General features: G+C 41.9%; 1 protein-coding gene across 4 annotated transcripts in view; it reads right to left on the bottom strand.

The window, feature by feature from the left end:
• The window catches only part of ABL1 (ABL proto-oncogene 1, non-receptor tyrosine kinase), a 120,022-nt gene that overhangs the window by 9,240 nt on the left and 97,749 nt on the right, over positions 1-13,033 (bottom strand). For all 4 annotated transcript variants that reach the window (XM_073314945.2, XM_073314948.2, XM_073314947.2 and 1 more), the window contains 4 exons: positions 9,628-9,900; positions 4,294-4,378; positions 3,763-3,940; positions 728-912 (listed from right to left, as the gene is read on the bottom strand). In XM_073314945.2, the coding sequence (XP_073171046.1) occupies positions 728-912; positions 3,763-3,940; positions 4,294-4,378; positions 9,628-9,900 (721 nt within the window). The remainder of the gene's footprint in view (positions 1-727; positions 913-3,762; positions 3,941-4,293; positions 4,379-9,627; positions 9,901-13,033) is intronic.

Below are 13,033 nucleotides of genomic sequence, written 5' to 3'. Positions count from 1 at the left end.
ATACTGTGGTGATCAGCAGCAGTATAAAACCTCAAGACAGACAGACAAAGTGCACTAGGAATTTAGGGAGTTAGAATGGATAGACTTAGGCTATATCATACAGGCTATCTATCCTGTTCTTATCAAAAGTATTCCAGGCTCTTCAAGAGTATCAACATGTCTTCAAGTTCTCTCTCTGCTTCTCATCTCATTCAAAGGATTCTTTTAAAAATGAGCTCAGAGCTATCACTAGGCACACAGAGATCATGTTTAAACATCTCAGACTCTCATCCTAAAAGTAGTTTACAGAGCCAGTAACCTTCAACAACATAATGCCCCAAAGTACCATTCTATGGCATTGATTCAGAGCTGGCTAGGGCACCTATCCTGCAAACACGCATCTGCTTAATTTTTACATGTGAGGACTACTCTCTCATGTGTGAAGTTACGTGTCTATTTAACTATCTGCAGGATTGCAACCTCAGAAGAAGTCCTGACTGACTGAAAGTGTGCAGCTCCTGGGTTTTCCTTTTAGGTCTCCCATTCAAACACTGAACCAGCCCACACATGATTAGCTGTGACAAGGTCACAGACCAAAGTGGTTCAGCTACCAATCATTCTCTCTCTCTTTGGGATTGGTTCAGCCACCAATCATTCTTTCTCTCGAAGAAACAGTTTTTAATGTCTTGATTTTATAGCCAGGAAAGAAAAAGGCTGTCATCTCATGTGCATGTAAGTATATTCTTACCCCAGACATCAGACTTAATGGAGAATTTGTTGTAAGCCAGACTTTCTGGCGCAGTCCACTTGATTGGGAATTTGGCTCCAGCATGGGCAGTGTATGTGTCACCTGTCATCAGCCTGCTTAGACCAAAATCTGCCACCTTCACCAAGTGGTTCTCCCCTACAAGGCAGTTTCTGGCAGCAAGATCCCTAAGAAAGTAGACAAGAAAAAAATAGGCCATGAAAAGTCTTCACAATATCACACTTTTAGCAGCAGAGAGGACTTGGCTTATTATTGAAGAAATCCAGGACTTTGTATGCATTTTTCTGTATTAAGGGTGTAGAAAGGGGGAGATTATTTGTTCTCTCCACTTGATAAGGTTGTCGTCAAAACTTTTTTTTTAAAATTAGATTACAACCTTTTAGAAAAATTAAAAGCTGCCACCGTCAGGATAAAAATAATTTAAAAATAAAGACCAGTGTGTCAGTGCTCATTTTATAATTTATCTTAGATTACTGAAACAAAGGATGTTTAAGATCCTCACCAGTTTTCCTGTTTATTATTTACATATCACTCAACTTAAACAATGAAAATATATTGGTCAGTTTCAGGGATCTCGCAAATCAATTTCACTACAGTTCCCATGCTTACCACGTTTAAATCTCAACCACACAAACTATTTTTTCCAAACACATCAACTCACATAATATACAACCCAATGTAGTGCTTTTTCATACTGTACTAAAGAAGTTTTATTTTACCATAAGTATACAATACCATTTGTAAAAAGCAAAAAAATATCTGTACAAAATGCAAGCAACAGAAAATACAGTATCTCTCTTTCTGATGTGGATGGGCACGCATAGGAACTGCCACAGCAGGTCAGACCAGTAGGTCCATCCAGTCCAGTACTGGTCTCCGACAGTGGCCAGCACTAGCTGCTTTAGACAAAGGTGCAAGAATCTCTGCATAAATAGTTAAGGAATAACTGGCCCACAGGGAAAATTTCCTCTTAAAAGTTAGCAACTGGTTCAAGCCTTCAACCTTTCAAATCTCTTTAAAAAACTTTACTATCATAAACCTGTATGCTCTTATTACCCCTGTAAATGTCCAATTCTTCTCTTAATTCTGTTAAGTTCTTGGCCTCAATATCTTGTGGCAATGAATTCCACCGGCTAGTTGTGTGTCAGGGTGTAACAGTATTTCCTGGAATGAAGTTGTTCTGAAACAGCTAGTGCATTCCTCAGGACACAACACTCCTTTATTCTGAAAATATGCTCACTAGGTACACCAATTCTACCACCACCTAGATGGCAGGCAAGGGCTTTGACACAGAATACAAAAACTGTATCCTGATGACCTGGATGGTCAAAGGTGGTCAACATGGACAATCATAATCTAGGAAAATCTGATTATGGAACAATTCCCCATGCCTCATACACACGATTCTGATTTGCAGAACAGTGGGCAACAATTGACTGAAATCATCCTTCTATTTATATACCAGCTAGTGAGGGATGCACCGACTGCAACTCACTAGGTCATGTATAATGTTAATATGGTCAAAGTGCATTGCGTGTTTAAAATCGTGAACGTACATGAAAGCATATCTGCTAGTAATAGATTTTGTAAAAATTTACCAGATTTTGTCAGGTTATGTTAGAAACTGATTTCACTACAAAGCTAAACAAAGAGTCTACTTCAAATCTAAGCAAGATCTGCCTCTCTCTGATACTTACTCTTTAAAAAGTCGCTTGCAGAACTCAGAACTTTAAAAAAAAACAGTACATTTTACCAAAGGCCCATTAAGCTGTGAGGCAGTGGTCTGACTATCCCCATATCAACACTGATTTCTACCATGTTTGTCTAAATAAAAACTCCTCTTTACAACCCCATTCCTACTCCTGCTTGATTCATTCAATGAGGTCACAGCCCATCATCTGCATCCATGGATGTGGACTATGACAACAACTCTGAAATAACTGGGCAAGAGGATGCAGGGGTGGCAGATTATAAGGAAGAAAACTTCTGTTTTCTGAAGATATTTGCGTCATCAGCAATAATGGGAAATGAAGTGCAAGAGCATGCAAACAAACGGGATTCTGCAAAACATTTTGTAAAGTTCATTTGCTACATGTTGAGGGGACGACAATCTTACAACAGCGCAAATCGAAAGCTCAAAACTCTGATGCTGCAAGTAGATGTTAACTTTGATTGACAGGAGCATGTGAACCCAGTTCTCATGCAGCACTGGAAATATGTCTTACAAGGAACCTTTAGCATTTCACACATGATCCTCATGTGAAGTCTCTATGAAGTCATATGTACAGATTTCATATTCCAGCTAATTGGGTGGGAAAGGTCACAACTGTGCCACGGAGAAGATGTTGTATTAAATAAAACAGCAAAGACTCTCAAGCCTCCATCCAGGCTGTCTCATTACATTGCTAGGAGGTGATTTCTTCAGACAAAGAATGCAAAGCACTAACCATAATTGCAGCACACTTAAAGGTCAACATCTCCAGACTTTAAGACTGCAAAGATGCTTAATACAGAGACACACGCAATTCATGCAATAATGGAAAAAAATCGCCAAAGCAGATGAAAACAAGGAGGGGGACAAATCAAAGCACTATGAAAAGGCAGCAAGGTGACTTTGCTGGGAACCCCAGTATGAGTATAGCAATGCCAACAGTTCTGGGGAAGAGGTCATTCTGCTGACCATTAGCTTAATAGGACTGAGAGATGATCTATTTCACAAAGAGCCATGATTTTTAGGAATCTCTGTACCTTTAAATGACAGAGGGGCCAATTTAACTACCTCACCTTACATGGCGATACCTTCACAGTATGTGTGGGTAAGAACGACCACCATGGCAGAATGGCTGTCTTGAGATGCCTCTTGTACAGTGTCTTCTGAAGTGCAGTGTCCCGGATCAGAATGCAACACATCAAGGAGTTAGTGTAAGTGATGCACCTAGATCCCATGTTGCTACACTCTGAAATTCAAGAGCTTTCTGGAGTTTGAGAAGTGGGCGAGCACTCAGTGTCATTCTTACCTGTGAATGAAGTTTTTCTTCTCCAGGTACTCCATGGCTGAGGAGATCTGAGTCGCCATGTACAGTAGCACCACAGCATTCACCTCCTGCCGGTTACACTCGCGCAGATAATCCAACAGATTCCCATAAGTCATAAACTCTGTGATGATGTAGAACGGAGGTTCCCGTGTACATACCCCTGTGGAACACAGCATTTTAGAACACATTGAGACATTGTTTATGTCTGCAGATTCTGCCCTTTGGGACATATATAAGAGTGTGTGGAGGGGCGGGGGGGAGAGAAGAGTTGTTTCCCAAAAACCGGATAGCAGTTTGTTTTATATTTCCTGCTTTAGGCTCTTGTATCTTAAATGCAAGGAAGAAAAGATAATTAAAATCAAGTACTACTTTTACAAATTGTGAATTTTGCAAGAGAATAAGTGTCTGTATCTGAAGCCTTGGTACAGTAAGCAGCTTATCTGCTCCTTAACATCCATATCGCTGCACAAGGGTTTAATTCAAATCCCTTTGCTTGGCATTTCTATCACTCACCTAATAATTGCACCAAGTTAGGATGCTTGATCTCCTTCATGACTGCGGCTTCTTTTAAGAACTCTTCTACCTCCATGGTGTCCTCCTGAACAGAAAAAGAAAAGCTTCAGCAAGGATAATATGCACAAGGTGGAAACAGATTTTAGCAGGTGGACTGAAGAATCACTGCAAACTGAAGGTGTAAGCTGAGACTGTCCCAAAACTACTGTTCCTTACTGCAGTTGTATCACGCTGCTGGGTGGGGCTCGATCCTCTGTTTAACTGATCTACTGTCATTCTTATACCATCAGCCTCTTTTGGCACAAAATAACTATTTCCCCTTTTGTGGTAGGCCCCTCTCCTGCAGGGAGATTATCTGCTTAGAGAAGCCCATTTAGAGTTCCCATCTTTAGAAAAAGACTGACGGCACTTGCTCATGCCACAAGAAATAGTACTAGGGTGACAAGAGGTGAATGAGGCAAGAAGACAGATGAGAACAAAAGGCACAATGCTACACATGCAGATGCCTGAGGCTACCTGAATCCATTACGAACCACCATTTCAAGGACTCAGAGTCGTCTCTGTTGATTGGGTCAGTGACAACTGACGGTGGCTGCTTCACAACTGAAAAGTGCAGGTTTTATGGCTTATGAATTTGTTCCTGGCTTTTAGAGTCTAATCTGTGATGTAAATGTTCTGGCTAGATGTTGCTGCATATTATTTGTTGAGTGTCATTAAGTTGCTCGCAATTACACAAAACAAGGAAGATACTGTCTTTATTTGAAGGAATATATATTCCAAAACGAATGTGCACTGGAAGGCCAAAAGGTCATTTCGAAGTGGTTCAAAAATATACTTGTAAATACAACTATTCTTTCTATATCAATGTTTCTTTCACTGGTGGATTAATGCTGATAGGCTTCATAGAAGAAGTGTTTTAAAGAGGGATTGCAAGGGATTTGCTGCTGCTGGTAAGGCTGATAACATGGGTATGGCTAATGCTGTAGACCTAGCTGGTACTCTATTTCGTTGTTAGCACTGATAGTTCTATTAAAACAGTTTCACTCCATCATTTACTGTTCCTTTATGAATTGGTACTGTTTAATTGGCAGCTGTAGTTTCCTGACACTGTCAATATTACACAGCTGTGACGTTCTTGGGAACAGAAATTTAAACCATTTCCTTTGGCAAACGAAATTGGGTTAATCAGAGTTTCAGAATGATCCTAAATACTTGTTTATCTAATGTTGGATATGTAAACTCCACCAGGATCATTCTGTACAGAAGATGGCAGTTTTTCCTTTGTGTTAAATCTCTTATCCCTCAAAGAAAGCGGTAACAGAAAAGAAACAAACAGAGAATTACTGTAACAATTATTTGTTTGAGAATCTAGTGTTCATGAAAGGTACCAGATTTATCCAATTTCAATTATATCACACCACAGATCTGGTACAGCAGCGTCAGCAGCACGACACAGTAATATATCTCAACCCTGACCTAAAGAGATCACCTCCAGAGGTATCAGGGTAGCCTAAGGTTGCATGACCAGTTCAAATCACTGGCCTCTCTGCTAAGGAAATGAACAAGGATTTCATTAGGTCAGTTGTGATAGATGTAAACTAGATATCTCTGCACTATGAAAAGGACTGAGATGATCAGCTCACTTTACAATGGGCCATGAAAGTGCCCTCACATGACAATAATTTTTAGTCACGATCAGCAACAGGCTGGATTCAAACTAATGGCCTAGAAGTTAGAAAGCTTTGTCTCCAATTGCCAATCCATTCCCTGAGCTATCCTCCACCAATAACATTGTGTTTCTGTTATCTCAGATCTGTGTGTGACATTCCTATACCCAAGTACATGAAATAAGGAAAGTGTCTCAGCCTTAACACTGAAATTTCTTGTTTTTAGTTAGCATATGGCATCAAAACTATAACCTTATATTACAAACAGAACACTTTTTGATCAATAGCAATGCTCACCATCAGTCCAGTTACTGAGAGGCTGCTCTGTAAGAACTAAACCTAGGAAGTGAGTTAGTGCTCTTTGAAAGGATATGACATTCCTCTCATTGCTTTAAAACTGATTCCAAACTGGAATAGCCAGCTCACTAGTGAGTATTCTTTCAACCCCAAACAATACTAGCTTCTGTTATTTTGGGGTCTTAAAATACTCAATACACAGGACATTCTGGCTAGGATACCTTGATTTTCCAGTGGAATATGCTAGTGAGAAATGCACAAGCACTAACAGATTATCTAGCACCATGCAATTATATGTGATAGAAGCACAGAACACGTCACTTTGGGCCCTTGTTTTCTCTCTGTATAAACTACCGTATATACTCGTTCATAAGCCCATTTTTTTTTTTTTTTAGTAAAAAAGGGAAGTACTAGTGAAGGGGGTCGGCTTATCAATGGGTATAGAGCAGGAAAGGTGGGACACAGCCCCTCCCCACAACAGAGGGGGCAAGGAGAGGCAGCACAGCCAGCAGAGCCAGAGTCTCTCTGCTTCAGGCCATGCTGCGCTCCCCACAGCCTCCGAAGCAGCTGCAGCTCTGGGGCTGGCAAGCCGCAGCCGTGCTGCTCAGCCCCACCCCCCAGAGCAGGCCGTGGCCGTGCCGCCCAGCCTGTCAGAGCAGCTCCAGCCAGGCCAGAGACATCCTCCCCTGGCCCTCCCCAGATAAGGTGGGAAGGGATGGGATGGGGAGAGAGTGTGGGGGTCCCGGGCTAGGGGTGGGGTCATGGTCACAGGGGTTACTCCCCTGACCCCCAGCTTCTCTCTCCCCAAAAAATTTCCCCACCGGTTGCTGTCCTGGCCTGTCTGGGTAAGCAGCTGGCACACTGGGACAGTTTGTTTACTTAGGTTTACCTCCATGCCTGTGGACACTCGAGGCAAACAAACCATCTTGGCCCGCCAGCAGCTTATCCTGATGGCCCGGGATCCAAAGTTTGCTGACCCCTGAATTATAGGGTCGACTTATGAATGGGTCGTAGAAATTTTCCATTTTTACTTATCCATCTTGGGGTGTGTGTGTGGGGGGGGGTCGGTTTATAAACAAACCGTCTTATGATCGAGTATATGTGGTACTTGGTTCAGCAGGCTCAGAGCTACTCCTAACCAGTTTAAAGGAGGCTGGGTCACAAACGGGCTGCAGTGAGATGCAAGGAAAATAATTCATCAAGCACAAAGGATATCAGAAGAACCAAGGACATTTTTCCCCTAGTTTTTCTTTTCATTATTATTTCTAATATGCAGATCTGGGGCATCGAGGGAGACAAGGAAAAGCAAGAGAGCTTTGGAAAATAGTCTTTTAAAGGACAATAAAACGAGTGCTTTGGGCTTCCCTAAAGAAGCCATTGAACACGTGGCTCCTCCTGCTGGCGTTGGAATATAAATGTGAGGTATTACAATATTCCCTGAAACTTTGAAGATAGGCATAATCCCATCGGTCAGACAGTAGACTGATGGATTTAAAAGAAGGTGAATTATGAATTTGCTTTTAAGTATGGTTTAGTGTGCATAATTTCAGATTACAGTGCTTCTTCAGTCTCTTTTAGGGTATTCGAATATTTCCCATGGGAGAGTATTGCTCTGGATTACATTATGAACCATTTTCAGTCATAAAATATTTACTTGGAGTATCTGAAACAGTCACGGTCCTTATCAAGGTAGCTTTTTCTGACGCACAAACACGGAGATTTTATGGAATAATACACTGTGCCTTTGCTGCTAGAGGTTTTCATCAAAGCAAACAAGAAAGGAATGCAAAATTATTTGAGGTAAGGGGGGAAAAACATCTTTGAAATGCCCCTTAACCCTCAAATACCACATCACCAGCAAGATTGCAGATGGCTACAATAAACTCAGTGTTTCAGGAAAACAACTGGTCTCTCATTATTCCTTTAAATAGACATTTCATTCTGCTTGTCAAATCCCTATTCTAGCAACACTATGGGGATCAAGGAAGAGTTCTTCCCAGCATTCTCCTCTGCAAACGAGATATAATCACACTTTAACACTAGGTGTCACTCTCTCCATAGAATAAAGAGGAAAGGGGACTTGAAGTGTTATTTTTCTTTGGATGAAACCAAGTGGGGAACAGTAACACTTAATAACAAACAGAGTGTTATAAAAACAGTTAAGTGCCCAAATGATCATCTTCTGAAACCATAACAACCCAGGAATATTCTGGTAGTCAGAATTCAAGGGGTTAAAAAAAATAGAGAGATCACTTTCCCCAGGTCCAGGACGCATTTTTATTCACAGACATAAAGCATATATACATTCCTCTCCATTTCATGATTTCCAACATGAAAGCTTTCATTTGTTATTGTTTCCGTACCAGTACACTACACTGCAACTCCAGCAATGATGGCATGGTCTGAAGCTTGCGTTTGAATTCCTAATAGTCAGAGTTTACGCTATGTGGATGGAAGGCACTATGGGATCTCAATGAGCTTTTTTTTTTGGTTTACAAAATCAAACCTCAATGCCTCTGTGAGCTAGGTAAGTATTATCCCCATTTCACAGATGGGAAACCAAGGCATAGAGAGACTAAGCAGCAGAGGCAGGAATAGAACCTGATTCTCTGACTTCCAGTCCAAGCCACTAAGAGTCTAATCTATTTTGGTTGTAGATACTTAATCCAGAAAGTTCCTTCCCCTCATCCTAAATCTTTTAACAGTGAACAGCTACTGAAATGCCTATTTTCTAGGTGCACAAGGAGCTCGTCTTTTGGGAAAGGCACATGATGTGACTAGAACAATTAAGGTATCTGAAGTACCAGTGAAGCATGATCTCTAAATTACATTGCCTGTTTCACATCCCACAGTAACCTTTATCAATTTGTGTCAGTTATGTGACACCTCACCTTTGCAGCTCTCCTTCCCAAAAATGTGAGAAACACACATATCCCAGGCTTTAGCCTGGTTACTGGACACAATAAAGTCCTGCCTATATTACAAGTCAGAACAACATTGTAAGCAGCTTCCCTGACTTGGTTGTAATTGTTGTGTAGATGGAGCCTTGGAAAACAATACATAGAGCCCTGTGCAGATACAAAATCTAGTCTGTGGATATCCACAGATCTGTAGGGCTCTAACAGTACAAACGGTCCAACTCTCATATAAACATAAAATAATTAGAAGAGGCAGACAAATGCACTTAACTAACAGCCACAGATGTTCTAGACCAGATGTAAGTACAGGAAGGATTTCCAACAATTTGCATTATCTGACCCTGACGGAGGAAGACAGACAGAGACCACTATCCAATAGCCAGGCTTAAGAAGGGGTAGCATAAAACTTGCGTTCCAACTGGAAGGCTATGAATAGAAGCTTTAGTTCCTACCTTTAAGGTCTTCACAGCCACTGTAAGGTTATATTTCTTCCAGACTCCTTCATATACCTCTCCATACTGGCCCCCTCCAAGTTTGTGCTTCATGGTGATGTCAGTTCTCTCAATCTCCCACTTGTCATAGTTTGGAGACACTCCGTAGATAGTGGGCTTGTTGCGCTTGGGTGCTGGGTAGTGTAAAGTGGTGATGAGCCCATCTGCTACAGTCGAGTGGTGATGGACCAACTCTGCCAAAGTGTTGAAGCGGCTCTCTGAGGAGACATACAGCTGAAAAGCAACCACGAGAGAGAGAGGGTGGGTTCATTCACACAACACAAATAGGGTATTGATAAAACGGCTTTAACATGCAGACACATTATATTTTGCTTTCCTGATATTATAGTTTGTTTTTGTTTTACTGTTGCTTACAGTAGGCCGGCAGACACACCACCTCCAGCTGCCATCTGGTTAGATCTCCCAAGCTAAGCAGAGTTGAGAATGACCAACGCTCGGATGGGAAAACCTCTGATGCAGATGACTGAGCAGGCAACAGTCTTTCCTCTGAGTCAGTATGGATCCAGTGGCCTTGAATCGTGTTGCGGATCACCCTGTTGCTGTTGGAAGTGCTCTCTTTCAAAGGAGGCCCTGGCCACTTGTGGTCATTTAAGATCCCATTCGCTTTTCAGAGAAGTGGAATTGTTAGCCCCAATGTCCTGACCAAATTTCTACTTGGGTAATGACATTCTACCTGCCTAAATTCCCTTTGAAGTTTCAGTAGGACACCATATGCCTCTTCACTCTTGTGCTATGAGATTGTGTAGTGCTGCTGTGTGGCATTAAATAGCTGGGCTGTTCCAATCCAGTGATCACTGCAGAGCAACAACACACTTTCAGATTTGTCTGGATGAGAGATGCTACACGGATGTAAGATCATTGCCACTGAACGTGAGCCTTCTGTGGAACACTAACAGTATGCTGCACATGCCTTTCTCTAGGTCTCTTACACATTTAGCAAGCCTGATGCATTCTGAAACTAAAAATCCCTTAATAATGCTGGGCAAGTGACTCAAGAGTAACACACTGCATTCCCAGTGTTCAAATTCCAACCCAACTCTATACTCCTTGGGCTCATAGAAGCTGGTAACATGGGAAAAGGATGCCGATAATCCCCAAAGTAGAGAGGGGGAACATTTCACTGCACCAGCATATTGGTCTGCGCTGGAAGCAACAGGCTGAAGGTGGCAGAGTTCCTCTTTTCGATTGAAGGATGTAGCCTTGTCATGGAGCCAATTCAAAGCCGAAGGAGGAGCAGTAGTGTGCCTATCAAACAAGGGAGATGCATCTGCAGCAGGGAAGCTGAAGAGAATCAGATGGGGAAAGTGAGGCGTAGCATAGTCTCTAGTTTAAGCCCTGCCAATCGCACTGTGCGGGCTCTGGCTTTCTGGATCTGTGTTTGGTTCAGTGCACCCAAGCAAGGGAGGGCTGGGGACTGGAAATGACAGAATGTCTGTCTGAATGAGTTAGAAAAAGGTGTGAGAGGGAAGAGATAGGGAATAAGGAGAAGGGAAACCAGACACCAGTTGCATAAAATGAGGAAGCCTTGTAGTGCAAGAGAAGCATTCCTCCAACCCCTGGCCCCCCGCCCCAAAATCTCATGAAACACACAAACGGGTCAGCCAAATGGTTAAATACATATAGTAACCCTTAAGGTTAGTCACAATGGGCAGAAGCTTCCAGTGCTCCAGGGACTTATCTGAAACAATGCAAAAAAGGTAAAAGCTCAACCAGACACAGCATAACCCAGAGGGCAAAACTGAAATGTGTAATCTGCAGCGATGGCCCCATGTTCTGTCTGTCTGTCTCTGTACCACAGGATGAGTCACAAATACGTTATGCTGTTGCAGCCCTTTGTATCTATTATCTTTCAGGCTAAACAAGAATTCCAGGAGTCTTGTCCTCTGTAAAGTTTCTGGGAAATGTAACATCTATGCAAAATTTGGAGCCTAGAAAATAACTGTGCTGTAGGGACACCTTCCTCCACTGATACGGGGCCATAATCCTTGTCTAAAATGGCATTTCCTCTGAGGAAAATATCCTTTGAGCTACTGGAAGAGAGGCATACATGCATGCCCAACTGCTAGTCTTTCTATAAAACCACTTGAACTGAAGCCACAAAATTAACCGTTCAGGGGATAACGCAATGACTAATGGATGCATATAGACATTCTGAGCTGGGGAGTTTTGCACAATGAACTGTGGAGATCTACATTCCCTTATTCTTCCTTTTCTTTAGCTGCCTTTGCCATTGGTAAGGCTCATGCAGGAAGTTTGTATCTATAGGAGGCAGAGTTGGCTCAAAAAGGGGACATTTTCTAACCCCCTACAAAAGTCAAGACAACATTCTTCAGTGAAGTGTGAAAAAACCTTCATAATCGACGAGGTGAAAGCACTTTTGGCCCACACACAGAAAAATGAACCAACATAAATGATGCAATGCAGCACAGCAAGAAGCAGCTAGCTGTCAGTGGAGCAGCCTAGTTGGACTAGGACTCCTTGATCAACTATTCCAAGCTACTACAACCACTGGTTTAAGCAGATAGTATCTGTATGAAAGCAACTTCTCTGATACTAACCGTTCAGATACCACATTGATGGGTGCAACAAAGAATGTACTTAGACGATAGTTCAAGATCCCTTTGGCATACAGTGTGCTGATATCCCTTTGCATTAAAAAACGGTGATCTTGGTCTTATATGTTGGTTCTCATTTTACAGTCTCAAAGCACTTCATATATAGGATTTGAACTGCACAATGTTCCTGTGTGGCAGATAATAGGCCCATTTTACCTTTCTATTGGAATTGGGTTTTGGAAAATATTGTTTTTAATTAATCTAAATTTTAGGCCAAATTGGATCGTACAGTGTTTCTTTACATCCAGATGAGGAAAGTGATACACAGAAGTTAAAATGACTTCCCAAAGGTCACACAGAGAGTCCACAGCAAAGCAGGAAATAGATCTTCAGATTCCTCTGTCCTCACCTCAGATCCCAAGACCACACTTCCTCACATTTTTGCATGCACAAAATTTACTATTCATGAATGGATCCCAAACAAAAACTTCACAGTACAACTTTTCTGTAGACGGGGCTTTTCTATCCTCTTGATGCTCAAATCCCAAATTCAATCCTGAACGCCTTACTTCCCATCAGCACTAATGGAAACCAGAATTATGCTGATGTGTTCAAATCTACATCTGGAATTTGTGGCATGCATCAGAAGAAAATGAAACAAACAGCAGCTACGAATGGCTATGCTATGCAATAAGCCACATAAACATTCTGACCAAATATTCACAGCTACCTCTCTCTTCCTCAGACCTCTTTCCCCAAATATTCACCCAACCTGTTTGTCAAAGAAATTG

This window comes from Lepidochelys kempii, chromosome 16 (genome assembly GCF_965140285.1).
Source record: "Lepidochelys kempii isolate rLepKem1 chromosome 16, rLepKem1.hap1, whole genome shotgun sequence".
Classification (NCBI taxonomy): domain Eukaryota; kingdom Metazoa; phylum Chordata; order Testudines; family Cheloniidae; genus Lepidochelys; species Lepidochelys kempii.
Note: the sequence above shows the minus strand (reverse complement) of the source record. Positions and strands in the feature narration are given on the sequence as shown.